This window comes from Corvus moneduloides, chromosome 3 (assembly GCF_009650955.1).
Source record: "Corvus moneduloides isolate bCorMon1 chromosome 3, bCorMon1.pri, whole genome shotgun sequence".
NCBI classification, from domain to species: Eukaryota; Metazoa; Chordata; class Aves; order Passeriformes; family Corvidae; genus Corvus; species Corvus moneduloides.
The window spans coordinates 90,554,741-90,573,421 of NC_045478.1; the positions used below are offsets into that span (position 1 = coordinate 90,554,741).

Here is an 18,681-nt window from a genome sequence, read left to right on the forward strand (position 1 = left end):
GCCATGCATGAGTACCCCTCTTTCCTTATATCCATTCAGACTGCTTTAATCCTACCTTTTCGATACCAAAACCGACCACCAAACAAACCCCTAAACAAACAAACAAAAAACTGCATAAAAAATAAAAATCCCCTAATCACAACTACACAGTTATGTTTAAAAAAAAAAAAAAAAAAAGGAGTGAAAACCTCATGAAGTACTTAAGAGGCCTGCGCTCACTTTTTTCTATAATCTTTGTTTGGAAATGGACAAAAGGACTGAAAGAATAGCACGTTCATAATCCAGGAGAGGGGGGGAGAGGAAGGAGACAGAGGAAAACAAACAGAAAAGGGGAAATGTTAAAAAAAAAGGGCGGGGGAGGAGGGTATCGGTTATGTAGTGCTTGGGTACAATTTGACAGAGCTCCAGATCCTAAAACAAACCCGGGACAGATGCAAAGCCGCCCGCAGGCGGCCAGCGCCAAAACCTGGACGCGGCAGCTCCATCCCGGGCGCTCGCTCCCACACAGCCTCCCAGAAAACGCCGGGAAGATGGACAGCGAGGTCCCGCCCGAAGTCCGCCAAGGTGGCCACGGGAAGAACGAGCCGCCTGCCGGCGTGGCCCGCCCAGCCCGGCAGCCGGGGCCGCGCCCCAGCCCGCCCCACGCGTGTCCGGCCGGGACGCGGTCGCTGCCACAGCGGGAGCGGGTCCCGGGGAAGTCCCGGCCCGCTCTCCCGGGGAAGGGCCGCTCGCCGGGCACCCCCGGCGGGGCCGCGCAACGCCTCCCTCTGCCGGGCAGCGGCGGAGGCGCGGCCCCGCCGCCCAGATGTGCTCCGCAGCCGCAGCTGGAGAGGAGCCCGCCGCCAGGACGGGGAAGGACGGGCAGCCTTTTCCTCGGCTGGGAGGCGAAGCAGGAGCCCTGCGGCGGCGCGCTCTGCCTGAAGAAGTCACAAAGAAGCGGGAGCCTAAACCTTCGTTCCGAGAAACAGCTGGCACTGGGTACAAAGGCTCTGCCTCCCATCATGTGCTGCCCCGGCTAACCCGGTGGTAACAGCCCTTCTCCCGCTTGAGCTTCGTTGAGACAAGACCAGCTGTAGCCCAGGATCTCCTTTTCCTGGCTCCACTTCTCGAGCTCTTTCCTAGCTCTTTAATGCAGCACTTTTGAGTCTCAGCTCCATGAATTATCACACACTTAATTTCTTCTTTTAAACAATAAGCAAGTGCTTAGCTATAAGAAACGACCTTTTGTTGTTTCTTCAGTCACCTTCCCCAAATGAGGGGCAGATGAAAGCTTTTTTTTTCTTTTCAAATCCAAGGACTTTGGATCCTATCAGAGCAGAGACCTACCAGCTAAATGTGGGCACAGAGGCATGAAACACACAAAGTCTCTTTTTCCACTTCTCAACACATCACTCTCTCTGGTTGATCCTGAAGGCCTTCCCAGATCAGCATTCTGCTGTGTGGTGTCAATGCCATAGCTCTCCCCTTTCCTCCACAAGCCCAGAGGACACTGGCACATTTTCCCTTTTTGAATCTAAACCTGTGTCATACCAGAGGATGATGATCAGCAAAAAGTGTCTGATGTGTTCGCACTTGATGTGTTCGCCTTGAGTGCTTAAGAACAGAAATGGTCTCAACGTTTTCTTAATGGTTTCAGTGTACCTAAGATCTGGGCTAGCAGGTATGGCCTGAAGAAACACATAATGTATCACCAGATGTGGGTACACACAGCCTTTCCGAGAACAAACCCACATTATCCACTGCCTCTTCTCTAGAAGGCTCATCTTCACAGCAAAACACAGCCACCCCTCTGCACAAAAAATATCAACATCTCACCTGTCCTGCTGAGAAATTCACCAGTGAACTGTCTCTCCAGAGCTACACAGGCAAACCAGTTGCCTGTGGACTTCCCTTGTGCCAACTAAAGAAGCTTTTTGCACGTAGGGTTCGGGACATTTCCATGAACAGGGTAAGAAACACCTCCCACCCCAAGCTGTCTTTCACAAGTAGAAATGCATCTCTCTCTATTGCTTTTGTCAGTACATCGGCACTGGGCAGAAGGCAATTTTTCCCCACCCCCCACCCCTGCCCTCCTCATAACAAGCCATAGCCATGCAGGCATGGTTCTTAGCTTAATGCTAATGGACTATGCTTAATGAACCAAGAGAGCACAGTGTGTATGGAGGGAGGGACTGGAGGCCTGAAACTGCACTATTCAAGCAAGCAGAATAGCAGTAACTCGTCAAAACACAGGCAAAACAGTAGGGCTTCTGGTTGATGGGAAGTGTCCCAAGACCCCTGAGTTACCAGCATGGAAATCATTTTTATCTTTACTTCGAAATAGGAACAGCAGCCTCAGCAGCACAGCACCCTTTACTGCCACCACTGAATTACTGTGGAAAGACCCCTCCAGGGCCATCTTCTGCTGCATCTTCTACTTATTGGGAGTCACTTAATACACCTACCTCCCCCTCTTTCAAACTCATCTGAAATCATATATATATATTTCAAAAACTCCAGTGCGAACCTGACACAGTGATCATTTTAAAAGCTGTGCTGCTCATGTCAAATTATTCAACATCTGTCTTCATGTTCCCACAAAAATTAGCATAGGATGGTGGTTTCTGATGACACCTATAGTGAAATATTTTGACTTCATCCGGCAAGTTGCAAACAACCTGTCAAGACGATAATGTCAGTTTTCTAGTACTGCATATTAAAGTCAATTGAGGGCTTATCTGGTGTGTGAAGCTACTGACCTGACCTAAAACCAGAGGCTCTAGTGTCACAGAAGAGTGAATCTGATGCATTACAACTGAAGAACAGCAAGACATTCTGAAGCAGTGGGCCGGACAGATTTAATGCCTTGACCTTAAAGAGCTGATCAAGAACTGTGCAAATCTTGGACCAACCCAGCCCTTTGGTGAGACTATTTCTGTGGCACTCCAGTTACAAAAGTCATTCCTCAAAAGGCTTGAGGTATACAGACTTGGCCTCAACACGTTTAAGAGCTGGACAACAAAGAGAAATGATTGAGCACAAAGGATGTGTGTACATCCATGTATGTATGCATACACACACACACATTTAGTTTGGAGGGCCACTGTTTCCAAGCATCGCATTTTCCAAACAGAATCAGCCAAGAAGCGGCTCACAGGAGCCAGCTCCATCACTTCTTTAGCCAGCAATCTCTTCAGCCATTTCTGAGGACACAGGGTGCACTGAGATGACAGCAAGGCAGCTGAAGAGTTCCATGTCTTGGCCCCGAGTTACTGCTGGCAAAACAGCTCTAGGCAGAGGCATGTGAGAGGGATGGATCCAGATCACTAGGCTCCAGGTGACATTAGAGTGCCTGTGCCCCAGAAACTGTCAGCAGAGGACATGCACACACACAGGTTGCAAGAAGGTGTGAGGCAGCCTACATTAAAAAAACTCTAGGAAAAGTGTTTTTACTTGAAAAAAAACAGGTAAAAAGGAGCAGGAAACAAATCATGTCATGTGTACATGAAATGAAGAAGTGTGGATGTTTATGACCTAAACACAGGATATGTTTTATTATGACACTCCACCATCACAGACACAAGAAAACAGTCTTCCACCAGGTTTGGTTTTTTTGCTGTCTGTAGTGGCATCTCAGGGGTGATTCAGTGTGATGGTGTCTCTTAAAAGAAAGAGCCTTAACAGGTCATTTATTCCCCACCTCCGAGGCCAGGGCAGAACTACTCTACACTCCAAGCGCTTCACCCTGCCAGTTTCAAGTGCAGCCCATCCAGTCGCTCTCATCATGGTGCCAGGCAGCTTTCCTTGCTGCCCAGCCTAAACATTTCCTTTTATTCCCTTTCCATCACCTTGCTGGATGTAGCCCCTTATCACACACTGTGATGCCCATTCCCAAAATGCCTTTTCTGCAGGCGAGTTATGAGAGGGAAGGCACAAAACATCCCACTTTCTTATTCTGCCTGAAAGGCTGCTGCTGATGAGTGGGACTGTGCTAATTGCATGACAACCCAGAAGTGTTAATTATACACTGGACATGGAGCAAGCATAGCAGAAGCACTGTGCACACCAAACCAGAGCTACACAAGTCCTGAAATCTAGAAGGGGAATGGAAAGCAAGAGGCATACTTTTCCCTTTGAATGCCACCCCACCCTCAATCCTCCTCTCTCAGTCTGACTTATAGTCTTTAGGGGTTGATAACTCCAAGCCTCGAAGGGCAAGTCCCCTGTTTCCTTACCCCCTCATTCCTCCTCCCCAATTTTGACATTTTCTAGAGATCTGTTACAGTTGACTCCTCATCTTGACCAGCAGCATTAACACACCAGGATTGAAAGGCACATGCAGTCTGGGAAATGGGCTACCACAAAAGGCTGATAAAAGTTGCCTCTTGGCAGTCTGCTGAATTGCCTTCCCCATCAGGCCAGCCTTGTCTCACTGCAACAAACAAGGCTGAAAGAATAGGATCAGCTAATGAGAAGAGGGTTTCAGACACACTTCAGTCATTACAACAAATGCCAATTTATATAACAAGCCTCTTCAGGTAGCAGGCAAAAAGCACCTTGACTCCTAATTAAATTGCACCTCAATTGCAAATGCTTCTTTCCCAGAACCCCCCTTATACGCATTTTATTTATACCATTCATCGCAATAAACCTCTCCAACAACTCTGCTCTCCCAGACAGAGGTCTTTTGTGCACATCCATGTGGGTGTATTATTTAAAGGGTACATCACATGGATGCTTTATCTTGTTTAATCTGATTTAATCTCAGGAGATTTGCTGAAGTAAAATATATTTATAGACCCATATAGATGCCTCCCCCAGTCTCCCCTGCCAATATTCAAAGGCAGGAAAGCAGATCTGAACCGTGACACTTGAGTTCCCATCATTTTTAAATTAGGTGCCACATGAGATTGACATTCACAACACAAAATGCTGAAGTACAGCTTAAAGCTATGGCAAGAGACCAATAAAGAGAAAAACCCAAGTGGAGGGGGGGCAGTAGCACTAATTTCTAATCCTGCTTTTTATTTTTCCTTGCAAATATAACAATATTAATCCAGCTCTGCTTGAGCCATCAGTAACAGCAATCTCACATCCAAAGAAACAGTTCTGGCTGCACAAGGCATGAAATCAGCCCAGGGTAGTGGACTGAAGGCAGAATTGGTAAGGACAATATGAAAACTATTAGTCACCGTCCAAGTTTGCAGCGTGCTGATTCCACGAGACACTGCTCTGGGCTGCACTCAGCGACAACTGAGTATTAAGGCTCCTGTTGTTCGATAGTTTGAAGAGGTAGGGGTGGGGAGAGGAAGGAAGACACTAGATTTCCCCTTTGTGTAGTTAAGTAAGAGAACAGATAGAAGTAGTGTACCATTTTGGCTTAAAAGGATGCCTTCATCTTAGTGTATGTCTGCATCTGTGCTTTCTTTTGTACACAGCTTCTTCAATCCCTCTCTGAGTGAAAAAGACAAAAACATCAGTAAGTTATTCTGAAGATCTAATAGCAGCAACTCTGTCAAATGCAACTTCACTGAAGTGTATGAAAAAATACAACAGGCAACCCTCTAAAGCACATTTAAGCTCTGTCCCTCTTGCTACAATCCTAAGCGGTGAGTCCATTCTACAGCAACTGACAGCTATTCGGCAGCAAACACACTGAAGGGAAATAATAAAAGTTCAACTAGAAGCAGATGACCTGTTTTAAAGGATTAAATGGTATGCCCTGACCAGGTTTCTGTACCACAAACTCATTCCACTCCTCATCTTTCCAGCCTTTTAAGGGTCATACAATTTTCGTCTGGATATGCAGACCGGGAGAAAACACATATACTGAGAGGAAGAAAGAAAAAAATAAAGGAAGCTGAACACCCTCTTTTTAAAACAGTTATTTTACAAAACAGATCCAAACTCAAATTAACATCCCAGTCCTCAAGGAGAAAGGAGGAATTGTTTCCATTAAAGAAATACATCATTAAAAAGTGACCTACAAAGACTTACCCATAGTCAGTGAGACTGAACTGATCTTTGCCAGAGCTCACACAAGAGACTGGCTGCGTGCTGTTAAAAAAGAGGGAGCGGGGGGGCTGGATTCTCTCACTGGGGTCTCTCTTCAGAGCTCAGAGAGCTTGGCTTGTTAGAGGCAGTGGCATGCCTTCCAGAAGGACTTTACAGCAACGCACAACTGAGTTGTAAGCCAAGATAAAGCCGGCTTGTTATGAGAGACAAGTCTTGTGGGTTGCTTTTATTTATTTTTTCCCAGTGTATTGGAAATGCAGATCTTGTAAAGCAAGAATTCAGAGAGGGCTGGGAGAGGGAAAGGGGGGCTGGATGTCTGGGTAAAGTAAATCCCGGGTGTTCTCTCAGCCCGGGGCTTGTGCTCGGCAGCACGGGGTGCCATCCCCCGCCTCTGCCCTCTCACTGAGGGGCTGTGGAAGCCAGACCTCTCATGAGGAGACCACCCGAGCTCGCCATTTGCCACCCTGCTTGCAAACAAGGAGAGGAAGTAAGCTCCGTAAATGCAAAAATCATAATAGTAAAAGAGGGGAAAATAATCAATCATCTCGACATCAGCTCTGCCACAGACCACCACCCACCCATCTCCATCACCTTAAGAAGAAAATCAGCAGCAAAGTTCCACAGGGTGCAAAACCAGCCTCGCCTCGTCCCCCCGGGGAGCCCGGCGGGGTTCGCCATGGGGAGCAGCAGGGAGCAGCGGGGTTCGCCATGGGGAGCAGCGGGGAGCAGCGGGGAGCCGGCCCCGCCGAGCCAGGTGGAGCCGTGCCGGTGGCGGGAGCGGGAGCGGGCAGCCCCCGGCACCCAGGGAACGAGACCCCCGGCGCGGCAGCCCGGCCGCCCTTCTCCCTGCTTCCCCGTGCCGGTGGTCCTGAGAGGAAGGAAACCCGCAAGCGCAGCGCGGAGAAGGGATCCTCCGTCCTCCCGCTGCCCCAAAGAAAATGCAACTCGGAGGTGCTCCCGGAGCCGCCCCCGCCGGCATCAGCGTGGCGTCCCCACGCGAGGCGGGTGGGGAGAGGGGAGGCAGGGCCGGGGCTCCAGTCGCTCCCCCGGCGGCAGCCCCGCCGGCGGTCCCTGCGTGCCATCTCGGCGGACTCGTACATGGGAGGCGGCCAGAGGTTACGGCGAGGAATTATGAAGTAGCTACAGGCGCTGGAAGCCCTATTGCTGCATCAGTCTCTCCGCTCAGGCTGAGACGAGGTTCGGCGGCATCATTTACTTTCTCCTGCAGGTGCTTTTTAACTTTGATCCCACCGCCGCCTTCCGCGCCCTCGCCCCCCACCCCTCACCCCTCCTTCGCAAACAGCGACCGCGACAACGTCTCTTACCGTACACCCCTTGTCCCCTGCTGTACACGGGCACCAGAGACAGGAATAAAAAACAGATCATGTCCATCTTCAAGGCAGAGCCTTCATCGCCGGCGAAGAAAAACAGCCAAAACAGCTCAGGCAGCATCCGGCGGGGGAGCAAGGAGCAGCCGAAAGCCTCCTGAAACGCCGCCCCATGCGCCCCACTCCGCGCCGGGCACCGGCGCCCCTCGGGCGGAGGAAGGGACCCCCCACACCGGGGCCGCCTGGGGGTAAAATCTAAAATTAAAAAAAAAAAAGGAAGGAAGAAAGAAAGAAAAAAAAAAAGAAGGGAGAGAGCGAGAGAAGCAGGCAGGGAAGGAGAAACGCGGAGTACCGCTTCTCGCTTTCCCTCGCCAGGTTGCTCGAGGATCTCCAGGCGAACAGGCAGCCGCGCCCGCACTCGGGGTACGGGGAAAGGCCAGCCCAGGGGCACCGCGCCGGCGCCGGGCTAGGGCAGGAGCAGGGCCCGGGCCAGCCCAGCCCTATCCCCCGATCCCTGCGGGAAACGGGGCTCCTTTGTTCAGCGGGAGCTGCCAAGCGCTGCCCCAAGTCCCGCGCTGCCCGAAGTGCTGCCAACTGGGGCCAACTTGAGTGAGTCCTCGCCCTTCCTCCTCCTGACGAGCTCTGGCCGCAGCCCCTGGAGCGGACGGGGAGAAGGAGAAGGAGGTGGAGAAAAAGGGGGGAAGCGAGGGTGGGGGGTAGGAGCCAGCTGCTGAAAGGCGGAGGGAGGGATAGGTGATCCTCGCTCTTCTTTTCCAGATCTTCTGAGGAGGGGATTGTTGTAATTAATCAAATCCAGGAAGGATTTTTTTAATTTTTTTTTTTTTTAAAGCGGCTCCCAAGAGCTCCCCCAGCTGCACTGCACCGCCCCAGCCAGCCTGAAGGGAGAAGCAACCGAGGAGCAGACAGACCACGCACCCTCGCTGCGCCTGCAGCTCAGCCCGGCTCTCCTCGCCTCCTCCCCAGCCTGCCAGGTCCTTCGCTCTTCAAAACTTTCCCTGATGTTGTGTGCCGACCTCGTATGGGTGCGTCGCCTCCGTTCTTGTCTGCTCCGCCCGCCTCGCAGAGGATTTGCAGCTGTAGAGAGGCCCCTGCCTCTCTCCCTCGACGGCTGCCGGAGCTCCTAGTGGGAACTAACAGGCTGCAACTGGAAGGGAGACGACAGTGAGGGACAAGATGCTGAACGAAGTTGAGCTACTCCTGCCAGACGTCAGCTGGAAACCGCTTGGCAGGTCTCTACCCCTCCGCTTTTTCCTGAAGCGCCAAAATCTCCTGCAAAAGTTGCCGGGAACGTCACCGCTCTGCAGCCGGCCCCGGGGCGCTCCGCTCCACCGCCCCCCGACGGGGCGTCCGGGGGCTCCCGCGCCCGCCAGCGGGGCTGGCCCGGGGTCGCTTCCCACCTCCCTGCCTGCCGGCTCTGCCAGCCGCGCCTTATTTGCTCCTCTGTTGGCTTGCCAGGTTTTCCCCCTACCCCCTTCACCATTTCATTCCCCTCCACCATTTCACTCCCCTTCGTTTAAAAAAAAAAAAAAAAAGAGCCAATTAAAGAGGGCGGGCGTGCTGGGGAGAGCCCAGCCTCCTGCCCAATTCTGCGAGCCTCCCCACGCCTCGCCCCGGCCCAATTATAGACAAGACCGCAGGGGTGGGGAGAAAAAAGGACTTGCTTCGGGCGAGAGACCGGTTGTGAGTCCAGGGTATCCCCATCCTCAGGACGCTCGCGGCAAGGTTGGCTTCTCCCGGCTGGGACTTGAGATGCCAAGGGATGGGGGGCAGCGCAGGTTGCCGGGGTGTCTCCCGCACTGGCGCTCGCTCGTGCCAGCAAAGTTTTTTGGGGCCCCCCAGGTAGGTTGCAGGCTGGCGGGGCTGCCTTGTGCATGCTGCTAGGGAGCGGCGGGCGCGGCGCTCCTGCGGGGCGGGGGTGCTGTGCGGGGCCCCTGCCCGGTGCGTGGCTGCGAGGCCGCGGTACCCCCCGGACTGCCGGCCCCGGGCCGTGGTGATGCTCCTACACGGAACCCGGAGCGGGAAAGCTTTGCATGCCCCGCTCCCCGTGCCCCCCCCCGCGCAGGGCCCGGGGCGAGAGGCCGGGAGGAGGAAGAAGATGCTGCGCCAGCCCCGAGCATCACCACCGGCACCGGGGGCTACGCGGCGCCCTGGTTTGCCATCCCTATCTCCGTCTGCTTTGCTAGGGAGATAAAACGCTGCTTCTGGGAAGCCTAGACCTGCTCGCCCCCGAGCTGGCGAGCCCATCCGTGCCTGGCCCGGGTCCATAGCAATGAGCCAGACCGTAAAGCGGAGCCAGCGCCGTGGAAACCCCTCTTAGGGGCGCGTTCTGCTCTAGAGAGCCGGGCTCCGGCTCGTCTCTTCCCCAGCGCTGGCCCCGCCGGGGCTCCCGGGGACGGGCTGATGCGGGTATCCCTTAGAGACAGCGGATGCTCTCCGGCCCTTCCTGGGGGCTAGCCCCTGCGCGCTCCCCGCCTCGGCCAGGCGCGGGCTAGGCACGCTGCCCCGGGGGCTCCCGGCCCTGCCCCGCGGCTCTGCATCCACACTCTCTCCCCGAGGCAGCTGGCGAGGGGTGCGGGACCCGGCAGGCACTGAGTTGTCATGTGAACAAGTCACTCCCTGGATAAAAATGTAATTAAAAAAAAAAAAAATCAAAAGATATAGACTAAAGAGCGACTGGCTGCTCAGTCATGCTCTAACAAACAAGCAATTGATAGATATAACCCCTAATTAGTAAGTAGTTACTCCTATTGTAAACGGTACTCAGCAAGAGAGAAAAGCAGTAGCATACACCAGGAAGAGAGCAGTGATACAGACAAGACAGCATCACCCCAGAGCCCAGCATCCCCCCAGCGCCCGAAATCCATGCATGAGGGACGCATGGCAGGTGATTTCCCACTGGATTCTATTCTATCACTTGTCAGGATACCACCACTATAAAACTGCCTTGCTCGTTTTTGTGGTGGTTTGGCTTTTTTCCCCTTTGTATTTCTTTTTGCTATAACTAAGGGAAGATTTGCCAAGAAAGTGTGGTTTTCACACTCTAAGATGCCTTTTCCATAGCTGATGGCATAGAGCAGGGCACCCGTGAAAGCACCTGATGTGAGCAAATTTATTCTTTAGTACAATAAACCCTTATCTGAGAAAGATTTAATCCTTCTCGCAGTGGGTGGTTGCAGTGTTAATAAAGGGTGCATAGGTAGAAGGAGGCAGCCAGCACCAGGCGGACACGTGGATCAACTCCTCTGCCAGGGCATGAGGAGAAGCAGGAGCTGATGATAACGAGACAAAGTAAAATTGTCTACATCTTCACAGAGCAGGCTGAAAACAACCCAAGGAAAACAAGATGAAGAGATGTTTGCAGATCCAGGAAGCTTCGTGGTGATAAAATAAAGCCATGGAGACATGAGTCTTGTTCTTTTCTATGCATAATTTTGAAATAAGGATATTTATGTGGCATTTTGTAGCCTTTCCATTATTTTTTTTTTTCAGGGATTCTCATTAAATTATGGAATACTGCCTCAGTATTTGAATGAGTATGAATTACATATCTGGCTAATGAGTCGAGAAAAAAAATCAAAAAAATGTATGCTTCACACCCCTTTTTTGTGTTAGCATTCAATGCACATGCTCATGTTTCACTGGCACAAATGCTTCTGAAAGATGAATTTCAAAGTAAACTGCCAAAGTATATCCTGAGTGGGAAAAAATACTGCCAGAACCCAAGAACATAACTGCATTTGCTAAATAAAGTAATTAATAATTATTGCTTGAAGCCTAATAAATCATAGCATTCATAATTATGGAGTTTCCAATGGGTGACAGCAAGGCAGCACTCCCATGCACACTTGCTAAGCAAACTACTAGTTATAGGGAAACCATGCCCTGTAGTGATTCTACTTGTCAGAAAGCAAAGATGAAGGATGCCTTTCCTCCCCCCCGACTGTTTCTGCAGAATGTATTTGTCCCATCTTTCCATCTGGGAGTCAGTGTCTCCGGTCGCTTCTCAAGACCCCACTTGTCAAATGAGTCCTGTCTCTGAAATATTTATACATACTCCATCACCTATATTTCACAGCTCTGTTAAGAGGTAGACAGTCTCTGGGACAGCTGCTGTGTTCAAAGAGAGCAAATCATATAAAGCACGACACCAGGCAAGCCGCGACTGAAGAACCATGTGAGGCCAAGGTCCAGTTGCGTGAACATTAATTATCTCTGTGTCAATGTTTTCATGCTATAGTCTGGTGCAGTCTGTCATTTCTTTCTTTCCTGGGATGATGCAACTATCTCTGGGCCCCGGCGATCTCTTCAGCTTGTGGCCTGACATTTCTATCACCTCTTTCCTGTTCATTTTCTTCTCAGCAACCCATCCAAGAATGTCTCCAGGATCTATGATGTTTGATCTCTTCGTCCCCTCCCTCCTTCCACACATATATGGAAGCTTTACTGCAACATTTCTCTCACTATGCCCACTGAAAGGGAGTAGTAATAGAAAGTAGGAATAGAAAAGGAACATAATGGAGCACCTTAAAGGGAATGGGCAAAGCCAGGGTGACTCCAAATGCTGCAGGGGAGGTGAGACTTTTGAAGGGGAAAGCTGGAGGACTCTGTAGCACTGCAGCAGAGATGTTAGCAGGGAGATGGGAAAACAAGGGAATTCTAACTGCACCATAGGTCTGCATCAAGGAGCTGAGCATGCAGGGTTGTTCCTGTGCTGCTGTTGAGCTGGAGCAGGTTCTGCAGCACTGTGGGACAGGGTAAGTGTCTGACCTGAGGTAGTGAGATTGGGCAGCAAAGGAGCTAAAGAGGGGAAACTGGGAAAGGCAAAGGAAAGCCAGTGTGTGCGAGGAAGGGGAGCCCCTTCAAACTGCTACAAGCAAACTAGAGACAACAGCACCAGGTAGTCTGCAACACACAACCTGCTGGAAGATGGGAAGCTGGGCAAAGCTACAATGACAGGATGCAGCTAAACTGCTGTCTGTTTTCTTTCTGTTTAACTGGTCTTCTCAGGAAAACTGTAGAAAAATTTATTAAAAAATCCTGGTTTGCCATTCTGAAGTGCTGGAATCAGAATCTCTTTGTGCAAAAAAAAATTCCCCTGGCCTAGAGCAGTGTTTCCCATCGTTCATTACACCAGACTGGTGCTGCTGCAGTCTAGATCCTCCTGGGTATCTCCTGCTTCCAGTATGAAGCATGCCAAGAGAGGGCTATAAATCCCAAGGGTTCTGCTTTTCTGTCCTCAGTTCTCCTCATCTCCATTCCAGGGAATACACCTATGCTGTGCTCACTTTCTTCCCAGATGCATTTTACAACACTAATGGTACCTCTGAGTCTCTTGTGTATCCTCTGCATTTTTGATTAGCTCTCCTCATCACAGATAGTGTTTGGTACTGAAAGGAGTGATGGAGAGGGAGTCCATCTCTATTCTTCACCCAAGGTATTCATCCTACCTGAGCATTACCACTCTTCCTCCCTGCACTTCCCAGATGCTGCTAGTCACAGGGCTGTGCTGGGATTTCTGACAGCTAGTTGCTATTGTGTTGGGTTCCGCTATTCCTGCCCCCTGCCTTCACTCAACTCTGCTTTGACAAACTTCTATTTCCTGGTTAAGGCTTATTTGAAAGCCATTGCAATGCCTTGCCCCTGTGATCTTAATGTGTGGCCCACTCTTCTTTCCCCAGCTCAAGTGCTCACCCCGTGCCCCCCTCACTTCCCCCTTCCCGCTTGTGCACTAAACCCACAGGCTTTTAACTCAACATTTTCTACCAATCTCTCTGCTTCTTAGCCTATATATCTAGTTTGCCAGAGATCCTGCTGGGTTAGGATTTTTTGCTCTTATGCTTTAGGAGAGATTTGGGCTGGTATAGGGGCTCAGACGTGTCTCAGCATCACGGGGAACATATTTTTCTTGTTTCACCTTTTCTTTGATCTTTTTTCTCCTCTGCCTGCTTCTCCTTCTACATTCATGCTTTCTTCTTGTTTCCCACCTTCCCTTTCATGTGTAAAAAGTGAGTTGAGAAAATGTCAAGCTGATTCTGGTCAAAGGAACTTGTTCTTCCTTTCTTCCACTTCCTTTTATTGCCTCAGTGCCCTCTCCTAGCCCACATCACCCAGACTGCACTGGAGAGGGATACTTTTTCACAAAGAGCAGATACAAAGGGTTTGGTCATGATTCTGCCCTGTTCATGCCCTCTGCCACTACAAGCGAAAGGTGTATCGATTGCAGACTTCGTCAGTGCCAGGCAGCTGATCTAAAACATGTGATCTCTACCCTGCAGTGGAGGTGGTGGTGCAGGTGACAGCAAAGGAGCTGCTCCTGAAGCAGATGCCTCCAGACAGAGGGCTGTGCTGGAACCAGTGTCAGCACTCCCAGGAGAATGTGCTACTTGAATTTCCCCTGAGGGGTTTTAAACGAAAGTCACAGCGTGGGGATGATTGATCAGCTCGTACAACTCTTAGCTGGGACCTTCCTGTTTAGGCCTTGGTGGAGGCAGCCTTTGGCTGCAGACAGCATATCATGTCTCCCTGACGAGAGGAGGAAACCATCCTGCAGAGTCACTTCTGTGGAAGTGCCCAGGTGAGGCTGTGGCTCACATGCCCTGACACCTCTCATTGGTGAGAGAACTCTCCAGCTGGTGTTCTCACTTCAGTTGCCCAGTGGCCACACTCGTTTTTGGGAAGCTGATCCTATTAGCAATACAGTGACTCAAAATAACACACAAGAAGTTCCTCAGTCCCATTTTGTCCTTTGAGCCACCCTCACTTCAGGAAGTTGAGCATTTTTGTTTTGGATATAAAAAGGTAGTTGCAGAGAAAACTGATTTTCTGCCAGAATCTCCCCTCCCTATCAAACCCAGCCCACAAGAGCTAGCAGAGCTGGTTGCAGAAAGATCCGACAGTGTGCCAGGCAGGCTGCAGAGAAGAACATCCCATTCAACTCCTGAAGGATCCCCACTGCTTCCTGGGGGAACATACACTGCTGTTCAGAGGTGCAGCTCTCCACCAGCCTCTCACTGTAAAGCAACAATGAAAAACATTTGGAATCCATAGCTGTCAGAGCCAGTGTGCACTGCCACAGTCCAAACAGCTTAGGCAGTCAGACCATTACTGGGATGGGCTTCGTTCCACCCAGGAGAATGGCTGTGCAGTCCCCAGCTCACCTGGCCATCACTGGCTGTTTTGACTGGAGATACCTGAGTCAGCCCAGTGCCTGGTGGAGGCTTCCTCCTACTCTCTTTTTGGCAGCTCTTCAGCTGATTGCTATTTTCCTTCACAACCACAAATCCACTCTCCGAGCCTGACCCATCTTCCCTCTGCCCAGACTCCTTCCAGGAGGGTTATAAATAAACAAGCTTTGACCTGAGTTTTGGAAATCCTGAGGCCAGAGTTCTTGTTCGAAATATAGTGGCCCCAGTGTACTTATCTCTTCCAGAGGCACTCAAAGATAGATGTGGACACTTATGTTTTAATTCAAAATAACTTATAAGGCCTGTTTCACTGTCCTTCCTTGCTCTGCTCGTATCTATAGCTCAGAGTGGCAGGTGAATACATCAGAGGGTTTCCAGAGGTTTAAGGAGGAAATGCAAAGAGCTACCTTACTGAGCAATGCATGTCTCAGTGCCACTGAACTTCCCTGCTTTGGGTCTGTAAGCTGATGAGGTCTGGAGGGATAGAGTGCTGCAAATCTTACTTCCGTGAAGGAGGATGCTCTGACCTCATCTGCAAGGACAGGGTCTCTCAGCCCTCATTTGTGTTCCTCAGCAGTCTCTGCACCTATGCCACTTGTATAAAAACATTATTTCATCTCAGTGTTTTGATCCTGTATGACATTAAGGAAACTTGGATGCCTGAAGTCCAAGCGTTTTGAGAAATGTGAAACACAAGAAAAGTCAAGGGCAGTTGGCTCCTCTATCTTAATCTAAAAGCCACTCCCTTCTCATGACCCAAATGTAGCCCATGGTGCAAAAGTAGCATACAAGGCTCAGCCGCTTTAACTGAGTTTGGGAGTAAAGCCCCTACAGTTAATTTGTGCAGAAGTGGTTTCCTTGTAGGGTATTGTATACAGTTTATGAGCTACCCTTACAAGTTGCTATTGCCTCTTCATTTTCAGGTGTTGTTTGCCATTGCTGCGGTACTTGACTCAAGGATCCAGTGAATTTTACTTTTGTGTTAAACTGTATGTACACACACACACACAGATACACACACAAATCCTTTTCTCTTCCATCCCGTGATACACTACAGCTACATTTTTAACAAACTGCCTGTTGGAGTGAAAATATCTTGGAAATTCATTGCACAAATCCAGAAGTTGCAAAAGAAATATGCGAAGAAGAGAAAATGTTCAGAACTGTGCCTGCTGAAAGGATGTTAAAACACAACACACACACACACATACACACATGCACACACCAAGGATTGTGCTTTTTGGGGTGAGTCTGAAGCACAATTCCATGTTGCCTTTATGCTTAAATATTTTCACATCCTTAAGGCACAGCAGTATCCTTATTTTTCCTCTGTATCTTGATGCATTTTAGAAAACCCATGGTGAAATACTCTGTTTCAACTTAACATGACTATTTATAACACAATTGTACAGCAATTCAGAGTTAGAAGAACCATTACTGTAAAACTAAGTAACACTAGATGCTACATACAAGAAATTAACAGAAAAACCCTGTTGGGAGGAAATTCTAGATAAACCAACCGCTTTCACCAACATATTTTTCATTGGAGCTGCTCTTATCATTTTAGAGAAGCTGGGGCTGGAGCTGCCTGGGGACACAAGAGAGGTGTGTGAGTTCTCTGTAGCATTGAAACACTGCTCCTGGGGAGGCAGTTTACCAGCAGAGCTGCTCTTGCCAGGATCACCCATCTCCTCACTGCTCCCAAGTAACACAGCAAGTGAACCTGCACTGACGCAGAAGGGTTTTGCTGGCATGGCTGTCTCAGTCAGAAGCTGCACCCCTGATCAAAAGTGAGCATGAAGGAGCACTCTGCTGTGTGAGGAGGGGGCTGAAACACAGAATCGAGGTGTGACTCACCCAAACTCAGGCAGCAAGGCAGAGGGATGAGCAGAGCTGGAACAGAATGCTTTCTTGCCTCATTTCTCAGCATGGCTGCAGACAGACAGAATTGCCACTGAACTGTGTATTCCAATGTATAATTACTTGCTTATTAGCTGGCTAGCTCATTATGCCAAGAAAGTTAGCAGGAATGCGGAACAAAGACATTTCTCTTCTTGCTGTCTTTCAGACCAGAGAAATGGCAGATCATACAACCTGCTGGGAACCTCCACCTTCTCCACTCTTCACAGGCTGGCAGAGGTTGAAGTTTGATTGATTTCTCAGTTACATCTAGTCCTCAGAAGAAAGAGAAAAAGAGCTAATCATGCTAGCCTGATACTAAAGCCAGAGACTTTGATGGTTGTTGCTATTGCTGCTTCCAGAAGAGTGATGTGCTGGGCACACAGGTGATCTTGTGCTGGGCACACAGGTGATCTTGTACTGAGCCTTGAAGACGCTGGGAGCAGCCAGCTTTAGCACACACCATTGCTTGGAACCTCACAAATGGGGAGGACTATGATACGGATTGTTAGCCTGAGGTAAAGCCAAATCCAGGGCCGCTGGAGCCAAGATAGGGCTTGACTTACCGATTGTTTAGGTGGCACTTTCCTAAAGCTTGAAAATGTAATCCCCTCTGTTGCAACCTCCCTCTAGGGGCTCACCAGTCACTTCAGTGTTTTAAGACATATCACTTCATGTCTGAAATGTTGCACACTCACCCTGTGGGTTTCCAAAGAAGTTTGTCCATGCAGCTCCCCAGGTGGCATGGTGAGGGGTGAGAGGCTTCTCCTTTCTAAACCAGCCCCTGCATCCAAACTTCCCCAGGCAAATCAGACAAGGGTTTTGAGCAGCAGCAACAGACTTCCCTATCAGCTATGTCAGTCAGTAAAATTAGTGGAAAGTAGCATAATTTTTAGATGGACCAAATCATTCAGATTACAGAGACAGAAGGAACCACTGCTGGTCTGATCTCCTGTTCTAATCAAAGTGCATTGTGAGGAACAACCTCCAGAGCTGATTTCTGATAAGCAAGCCAATAATAAACCATTCATTTCTATTTCACACAGAGCAGTGCCGTATTCCATCAGGATGCACAAACCAGTATTCTGGAGGAACAATACACATCTGGAATCAGGTTTACAGCTCTTCAGCAGCCCTCAGATTTGCAGATACACCAATATCTGACTTGCTGGAAGGTTTCATGGCATGTGATTCTGGCACTGAGGAATAAATGCCTCTGATTTTCCTACTCTAATTTTTCCTGGTCTTTGGCGTCAGGAATGAGGGAGACAGATGCCACCTCTCCATCCAGCTTCAGGGAGGACTGGGGGAACCAGCAAGATCCAGGTGAGAAGGAGAAGCTGGTGGGGAGTCAGGCAGCACTGACTCAGGAATTAATGGGGTGGGCAGAGAAAGGAAGGGCTGGAAAATGGCCTGGGGGAGGGATGAAAGAGGCACACTGGGGCAGCTTGAAGTATGGGAGGAGAAGAAAGGACTGCTGGAAAGATGCTGGGAGCAAGTAGACAACTGAAACTTGGGGAAAGCCAGAATGAAGAAAGCACTGCTTGCTGGGGCAGGGACTGGAGGCCCCTGGTTGGGCTGATATGTGGTCCTGGGCCACGGGTAGGGCGAGGGGAGGCTTGTCAGGGGAAAGACTGGGCAGGGTCCCCAGGATCTGGCAGCTCTGCCCCTTCTTTCCACCCACTTAGCCCTTATTTTTCTCCCTCCCACCTTTGTGCACCCCCTCACTTGCCTCACACCCTGCCTTAATTCCCTTACAGTCCTGCCCTTGGAATGAAGCCAGTAGAGTTGGAAAGGCTGAAATAAAGGAGCAGTCAGGGAAGAACAGGGTGAAAAGTGCTCCCCTGTGCCTGAAGATCCAGTCCAGCTGCCCTGGGTACACCTGGTCTTGGGGATTACATGGCATTGGGTCACTGCAGCTGACAGGGGCTGAGCTCATCCCTGCTCCAAGCATCCTGTGTGAGGTGTCTCATGTTAAATACTCTTCTGTATTCCCCATGTACCTCTGAGTCCCTGAAAACAGCAGACATACTCATAAAAGATGTCTGCGAAAAATTATTTTACAGAAACCAATAGATGCCTTTCTCTCTGGAAAATGAGCATTGGTTAATCAAGAAATTACCAATAAAAATTTCTCATATGAGCACTATTTCCCCCCCTTGTTTGTGTTGTTAGAGGATCACATTTCATTTTCAAACCGCAGTTCTACATTTATCATCCCTGATTTAGCAAATTGCCTCTTGCGGAAGCAATGT

At 49.9% G+C, this 18,681-nt stretch overlaps 1 protein-coding gene and 1 long non-coding RNA gene across 5 annotated transcripts in view; one reads left to right on the top strand and one right to left on the bottom strand.

Moving 5' to 3' along the window:
* Positions 1–8,325, bottom strand: part of MDGA1 (MAM domain containing glycosylphosphatidylinositol anchor 1) — a 147,020-nt gene extending 138,695 nt beyond the window's left edge. Inside the window, exons 1-2 of one of the 3 annotated variants that reach the window (XM_032102726.1) lie at positions 8,259–8,325; positions 7,320–7,564 (exon numbers count right to left, since the gene is read on the bottom strand). In XM_032102726.1, the coding sequence (XP_031958617.1) occupies positions 7,320–7,446 (127 nt within the window). In that variant the 5' untranslated portion in view covers positions 7,447–7,564; positions 8,259–8,325. Of the gene's footprint in view, positions 1–7,319; positions 8,178–8,258 lie in introns of those variants that run through there. The other 2 variants (XM_032102725.1, XM_032102727.1) reach the window with 2 other exon arrangements.
* Positions 7,010–17,654, top strand: LOC116441131. Of its 2 annotated transcripts, XR_004238908.1 has the most exons (4): positions 7,010–7,222; positions 8,173–9,182; positions 16,596–16,944; positions 17,473–17,654. It is a non-coding gene; the product is annotated as an uncharacterized LOC116441131 (long non-coding RNA). The 2 variants fall into 2 exon arrangements; XR_004238907.1 differs by having other exon boundaries at positions 16,596–17,654.
* The last annotated feature ends 1,027 nt before the right edge of the window (positions 17,655–18,681 follow it).